General features: G+C 36.2%; 1 protein-coding gene across 1 annotated transcript in view; it reads left to right on the top strand.

Annotated features, from left to right (window-relative positions):
- Positions 1-395: 395 nt before the first annotated feature.
- The window catches only part of LOC122356841 (E3 ubiquitin-protein ligase FANCL-like), a 17,354-nt gene continuing 9,722 nt past the window's right edge, over positions 396-8,027 (top strand). Inside the window, 6 exon segments of the mRNA XM_043255912.1 lie at positions 396-1,937; positions 2,102-2,160; positions 2,648-2,708; positions 3,040-3,096; positions 3,266-3,363; positions 6,207-6,303. Of these exon segments, the coding sequence (XP_043111847.1) occupies positions 1,851-1,937; positions 2,102-2,160; positions 2,648-2,708; positions 3,040-3,096; positions 3,266-3,363; positions 6,207-6,303 (459 nt within the window). The 5' untranslated portion in view covers positions 396-1,850.

The following is an 8,027-nucleotide window of genomic DNA, read 5'->3' as shown; positions in this document are numbered from 1 at the left end:
CCTCACTGTCGCAAAAAAAAAAGCATTTAACACTCACCCATTGTGCGGGGACTGATCTCTCAACCACTCTAGCACCCCGTCAACACAAGCCCAGATATCCTTCCACAGATATGTAAACAGCCCACTAAGATTTCTTTGTTTGGATTTTGAAGCTGGGTAGGTTTGCCTTTGCTGCGCTTGCTTTTACAGCTTAGAAGCAGGTGGATGACAAAACATCAATCTCTCCAGGCACAATGTGTAGCACGCACGCTTGACACTCTACACAAGCAATATACAATCACACACTCCAATACAGGGCTCTCAGCTGTAATGATGTGTGTTTGCTTAAAGGCAGCTTAACTGAATATTTGAGCATTTTAGATTAAAAACACACTGCGTATTAGAGCCTGGGAGGTTTAATGAAGGGGGAATTAGACACCAAAAACAGCCACTGACAGACATCTGCATCCACGGCACCCCAGCAGGAAATGATACGTTTTTTTTTTTTCGCTGTTTATATTTTAACCTAAGTGTTCGTGCAAGTCAGTTGGGAGAAAGACACGATGGAAACCTGTCAGAGAACAATGGACATGCTGATATTCGTGAGATTCACGTTATGTAGTCCAGTAATTGTTTCTCAGGATCAGTTTCCATATAAACACACTGTAACCTCGGCTACAAAAACATGTAGAAGTAATTAAGCTTGCCACCGTTTTCACATTTCACATGGTATACCGAAACAGCTCCTTTAAGGAGCCTTAGCAAACTTCCAACGGGACAGCACGGATGACCATTTTATTATGTTTTTATTAACTTCCGTTATTAAGTCTAGTTTTTATTCAATTCTAAAACGCTAAGAAATAATGATAAATAACATCCATTCATTAAAAAAAGACGTAAACCGAAATTATGTTCGACACTAAAAATTGCTTCGTATTAAATAACTTCATTTAATTTATTGATTTCACGTACAATATATTTTTCATCAAATAAATACGCGAGCGGCTTATTCACGAAGTCTTTAAAAAAACATCCAATCGAGTCAAAACGTGCTCTTCTATAGTAAATACAAAAGCAGCGATACTTAAGAAGAAAACATACAAAACTATTCATGAAACAGCGAAAATGTCAATAATTACTACAACCGTGTATGGTTTGATGAAAACGTGTGACAACATGCCCCTACCTGAAAATATCAGACCGTTCAACCTTCATACGTTAATCGGTGATATCTAATATGCAAGTCTGGGTTTATTTGCGCTCACTTGTTCACCCAGTAGACTGCACCAACAAAAACTAAATAAATAAAAACGACGAAGCTGGAACTTTAGTTTGGAGAACAGCAGACATAATATTTTACTGCTAGCAAAATGCTTCTAGAATAAGTGCGTCACGTGGGGCGTTTAGACCTTACCTGTGTGATACTTTTGTTGTTTTGATTTTGGTTAAAGGCGCCTTCTTTAAAAGAAAAGCGCATAAACATTCATAAAGTGGTTAACTAACACTAACCTTCATCTGTCGCTCAACGGCACATTTATTTTACTAGATGTTAAGGGATTCTGTGCTTGTACGTTGCTAATGCACCGCCGAGAGAATTTTGGTTTTAAATTTGTTGCAAATAAGTTCAAATAAAGTTCGGCCATTCAAACTTTAATGACGTCAGCGACACTTGAGTCTTTTCGCGGGAAGTTACTTTCGCTTCGCCTGCGTGACAACAGTGGGCAAGGCTTCTAAAAGCAGCGTTTGGTAGTTTTCTGCCTGTAAAACTTTAGTTTGTGTTTACGCGGTTTATTTTATTGCCACGACATCTAAATAGGCGTTTAGCTAGCGGTTTATTTTCAGCCCGTGCTTTGGCATACTTGTTTTTCATCATGAACTGTTTGCCGATGAGAGAAAATCCTATGATCATTCCGCTTAACAAGCAGAAGACGGTCTATGACGGGTTCATCACGGCACTGGTAAGAAAAGTTTTACATATCCGTTCACAGTCACGCTAAATAAGACAACGTAGGTTGTCAGCTTCGTTTACGGTGTGAAAGTGTGATGTCGCGTGAATCCAATACCAGCAGGTGAACCGATTGTCACAAGTGTCACATTTTTCTCATTATTTTATCTTTGACAGGAAAAAGACTTTAGGATAAGAATATCTCTGCCGCCTGATCGACGGATGAAACGGGCAAAGTACGATTAATTGTATTTCTTTAAAAGTATTGATTCGTTTAATTATTTATTTATTTATTTTAGTATATGATGGCCGTCGAATGTTATGCCTGTGGATACTACTGCCTTTTTTATCAGGGTAGCAGAGTGCAAAAACTACAAACAAACAAAATGTCATTTAGAAGATATAGACATATATAAAACAATGAATGAATTTCTGCTACACTTATAACAAAATATTCTATATTGTAAGCAAAAATACTAAAATCAGTTTCATATTTGTTTTTGTTATCCAAATGCTTTTAAACTACTCCAATATATTTTCAGTCCATTTTAAGTTAGTTAGCTAGTTTAAATAAGTCACATAAACAGTACTTTATTATTATTATTATTATTATTATTATTATTATTATTATTATTTGACTTGTTTTGATTTTACTTTATATTTAAAAAATATTAGTAGTAGTAGTATTTCATTTCCTTGTGCTTGTCTTTGGTTGCTTTGCAGACTTCATTGTTGCTGGCAAATGAAACGGCTACTTCATGGTTATCAACATATTGTGAAGCAGGTACAATAAATCAAAGGGAAATAGTTAGCAGCTATTTCTCATCATTCTAGAAATACGTCTTAATTAACACATAATGTTTAGCATGGGGGGAAAGCTTTTTTTTCCATACGCCTCTAGGGTAAAACGATTAGATTTATGATTTACCCTGCCTAGATTTATGCGGTACCCTAACTAGTTAAAGTTCATTATTTTCTTATGAATTTAAAATTATTAATAATTAACTCTTGTGGTCATTTCCATTAGTCAAATGACAGGTGCTGGTTTTGATATGCTGTATGTAGCCTAATAGTTTAATCACAACATTTGTATTTTATTGATTTTCTTTCAACAGAGGTTACAGCATTCAACTAATTTGACGGCTTTTATCCTGGAACTCAGGACAGTATTGGTAAATATAGTTAAAATATTGCATGATTTATCCCCGGGGTTGGACATTACCATATCCATGTTGACAAATGTTATACATGATGTAATGTTCGGCATCATATTACCATAATAAGCACATGAGTCCCGCAGATTGAATAAATGATTCTCATTACGAACTTGTCTATTATCAGGAAGTGGCGTTGAAGAGCCGACCGGGATGCCAGTCCTTCTCACCACCTCAGTATTATTCCCAGCTGATAACAGAAATGGAGAACTTAGGATGGGATAAGTATGTTTTTTTTTATTTATTTATTTTTTTCTCGTGGCCTAGTGCTTCTCTCAGCCTCCATCGCATAGTGTTCTCTCATAATTACGTGCATACAGTACAAATCCTTTGCATTACTGTAAACGTGTAGAACACTAATAGCACGTACTTCTATCATTAATTTACTATAGTTTCCTGAAAATAGCGTGTCAGATTTCTTGCTTTGTAATAGAAGAGGCTAATGTGGTGTCTGTCAGCCACGTATCAAGCTGCGATTTCACTAGGCTTCTCATTTTCCACTTTCTATTAATGTCCAAAGATATAATTATGATATTAGCAAATGCAAATTGGTCTAATTGGAGACCCACTCTCAAGTTTAATGGGGAAATGTAGGCTGAAAAGTTAGGCTGGAAATAAGGTGCACGTTTCAGACCTGAATTGCGGTCAGAAGTATTATAAACCAGCGCTATCTGTAAATGCACTTGAGATTAATTAAGATCCTTAATTCGTGTCTCTGTTAATAGCCTCAAGTCCGGCACAGTTGTGGACCCTGATTGGTTTAGGAAGGGGGAAGTGCCGCAGAACCTGGTCATTTTAATGAGTTTTAGTTGCCTTGAAGAAGCCACATTTACTGTTAATTACTGTATAGATGGGGTCAGGTCTGTTCTCCCCTCTTATCCCCAGAATAGTTCAAAAGAGTCAGATATTTAGAAAATTACAAAACATCAGTCTCTGACTGCAGTGTAAGTGTGCTATTTGGAGTGTCGCAGCCAAAGCGTTAGGTCATAAGAAAATGAAACTTGAATATTTTGACTTTGATCCCATTTTGTTCCCATTTTACTGTGAGATATTGCGTTTGGTCTGACATCGTCATCTGAAACGGTTCAGTTTTTTTTTTTTTTTTTTTTTTTTTTTAGACAATTGGTGCATGGGAGCCGTGGTGAGAGGTTGTCACACCTTGCACATGTATGAGAGAAGCGCAGGGCCTCTCGCTGTGGTCTTTTAACACCCCGCCAAGATAATGACACCTAAGCAGGTTTCCTATTGGCTGGTCTTCTCACCATCTCACTCTAGCCAGCAGTTATATCTTAAAACCCATGATCCCTGGTGGCACCTGTGAGAATGGAATAACTGTACTATTTTCAGCAGCTGGCTTTTTGCATATCTGGAAAGTTGTGACGAGAAGCCTTCGCAAAAAAGTGGCCTTGACGGTATTACGGTTTGTGTTTTCCCCATCTTACTCTTCCGTTTTTTTTGTTTTTTTGTACAGCTTTACGCTTTCATCTATGGCCTGTTTGTATGCAAACATGCCAAATGTTCCTTCGCCATTTATGAGGGGAGCTGATTTTCTAGTTGCAAATGTAATGCTCTCATCAATCCTCCCAGCAAGACATCGAGCCGTCAAGCTGTTTCAATCAACTGAGGTGAACGCCAGCAAGGCCTGATACTGTGGCGGGAGATCCCTGTAGAATGCAGAGTGGCTGAATGGGGTTCCAGCTCAGAAAAGAGATCTCAATTTTGAAGAAATGAATGATTGGTGTGATTTTGTGCCAAAAGCTCATGTAATTGAATGTGATGCAAAAGATTTGTCCTGTTGCTTCATTGGTTTGTGATGGGAAAACACTGAGCATTAAGGAAATTTTTTGGGTGGAACAGAAAATAAAAAGTGTTTGTTGGTGGATGTCAAAATGTTTGCATCAAAAATTACGAACAGTGTTGACAAATATTACCACCAATGATAATGGTTTTAAAATAAGCTTAGAATGCAATTTCTTTGTTTAACTATTAATATGCGTTCATAATTTTTGTTTTGTTTTAAATAACAGCTAAATAGTACATTTGCATTCAGTTTTTATAGCTTGCATACAGATTCTTTTTTTTATGAATGTTTTTAAACGTATTAATTTGCCTTTCCACAAATTAAAAGATTTATAATTAGAATAGTTGTTGCATTAAATGTTGCATGCGTTGCAAAACGGCTATATGTTGCATAGTGCTTTTGACTTGTTTGCCAGTAGAAATCTGTATTGTATTTTAAGGGCTAAATATCACGTTATTGGGGTTGCTTCAACCTGCTGACATAAAAAAAATCCAGAAAAAGAGCGTCAAAGTAGCCCATTTGACTTGGCAACAAAAAGTAAGTGTGACTTGTGTATCTTTAAGAATATTTTGACATTTGCACTGGAAATAAAAGTAAGTTATAAAAAGAAATCTGTTAACTCTTTGGTATTAATGGTTTTGCTGGTGATACCAGTGTACTTTTTTGATCAGTGCGAAAGACACTAAAAATACTTTTGGTCACACAAATAAGTGTTATAAAAAGTTTTTGTAGTAATAGAAGAGAAGAGTGTGAGCCAAAGAAAAGTGTAAAGGTTCTTCTCCCAGAGTTTTTATGTGGATCTAAGTGCTTAGAGACAGAATGTGGATATGTGATCCTGCAGGTTTTGCCAACGGGAACACTCGGAGCAAAGTGTGCATGTATGGACTAACCACGATATGCTGTTACACAACTCGTAAATAAGCTGCTGAAATACAAGTGTGTCATGTGAAGTGCTGGAATTTTAGCAATAAATCAGTTGTGGTCGCTGTAGTCGATTCAAAACTTTCAGCGCTCTTTGCTGAGAGAAATGATTGTGTAGGTCTGTGGAGCTTCTTTAAATGAAGAAATCAACCAAAATAGTCCTTCTCCTCTAAAACTAAATATATATAGTTTGATTGATTTAGTTAGAATAATCAAAATACACATGCTTCAATGAAACAGTTGTGTTTTTACTTAAAGATGTTCTGTAAGTGGTCTTTGTTGAGCTGTCTGGTGTGTGTGTACTGTATGTGCTCTTATGTTTGATGATATTGATCTGTTTTGGCAGGCTGCTCTTCATTGATGCAGAGTTCCACACACTCAAGCTGAAGGCAGAGGACTCTGCAGGTCGTCAACACGCCATTACAGTCAAGCTCAAGTCCAAGGTCAAACCATGGGTCAAGCCCTGTTTTATTTCTTTTTTTCTTTCTCAGCTTAATGTTTTATCTTATGGTCAGTTTGTCCATGTTTTTTTTGTTTTTTTGAAGGGTTGTATGAGTTACATTCAGTAAAAACGAGGTTTTGTGAGCTTAACACAATAATTTAGCATGATTATTTATTTATCTCCAATTTTTTATTATTAGTGTTGGAAACAGTTGAGCTGCTTAAAAGGAAATGTAAAATGATAATAAATGTTTAAATATTATATACATAATATATATATATATATATATATATATATATGTATGTATGTGTATATATATATATATATATATATATATATATATATATATATATATATATGTATGTATGTATATATATATATATATATATATGTGTGTGTGTGTGTGTGTTATAAGGTTTCAAAATAATATTTATTAAATGTATTATTCAACAATTCCTACTATATTTCTTTTTTTTAATTATTAGTAATTATTATTTTACAATTTATACTTTTTATAAATTATTACAATTATTACTGTTTTTATAAAACAAATACGCTGAGTTCACACAAAATATTTGGCTAATTTAATTGGCAAATTTCAGATTTTTGTGGGTCACATATGGCTGGATAAGTTCACACAGCTTTCTGTATCTAGATTCTCAGACTCAGCTGGACTGCAAAAGGAGCAGAACTTTGGTTTAGGTATCTAACTTTAAGCAGGTGGCACTAATGTGCTGAGACTGTAAGATTATGTTGAGAGATGGATCCGTGAGATTGCGGCAGGGCCTGAAGGAGAGGCGAGAGAGTGTGCGGGGATGCGGTGGCACAGATAAGACCATGAGTGATCCTCGTAAGGTGATTACAGGGGCCACAGAAGAAGCAGAAAATTGTGGCGTGTGAGTGGTTTAGTCGAAGAGTCGGGCTGCATGAGTGAGCTCTGCCTGGCGTTGGAAGCGGTGACATGGTATAGATGCCAGTGGCTCCTTGTGGACACTGCACGGGTCCTGATGAGATTCAGCAGGGCGTGAGAAGCCCCCTGTGCCCACCTGCCCACCGTCCTGTAGGGTGCTAAAAATAGCCGTGATCTACCCACCTCACATCTGCTCATCTTCCCGGAGCCGGGCACCTCTCATGAGGCCCTCCGTCACCCAGCAGCAGCTTACACAACAGGAGTCAGTAAAGGCATCTCTGCTGCCGGTGGAAATGTGGGTTGTGGGGTCATACCCGTAGTTGTATTATTGGTTGTAGCATGGACACCTATGTACAGGAATTTGATTAAGAAGGTCGATTAAGAAAGGAATTCAGGTGTGATGAGTTCTTTTAGTGTTTTAACTATGTTCTTTAAATCTATAGTTTATTTTAATATAAGTATATTATTAATCATTTCAACTTTGTATTTATTTATGATTTAAATTTTATATTATGTTGTATATAACATGCATTACTACTGTTTGGTGTTCATATCATATACCATTGTCATTACCCTCATGCTCATTAAGGTTTACCAAACATTCTAATATACTGATTTGGTGCTCGAAACATTTCTTATTATTAATATGCTGTTCAATATTGTGTAAACCGTGACATTTTTTCAAGAGTATTTGATGAAGAGAAAGATTAAAAAAAAAACTTATTTATGAATTATTTTGGAGATATTTTGTAATATTGTAATTTACAGTCACAAAAAATCTCACTCCTGATATATATCCTTTTACCCTTTAATAT

Source organism: Puntigrus tetrazona, chromosome 13, assembly GCF_018831695.1.
Source record: "Puntigrus tetrazona isolate hp1 chromosome 13, ASM1883169v1, whole genome shotgun sequence".
In the NCBI taxonomy this organism is placed as follows: Eukaryota; Metazoa; Chordata; class Actinopteri; order Cypriniformes; family Cyprinidae; genus Puntigrus; species Puntigrus tetrazona.
Note: the sequence above shows the minus strand (reverse complement) of the source record. Positions and strands in the feature narration are given on the sequence as shown.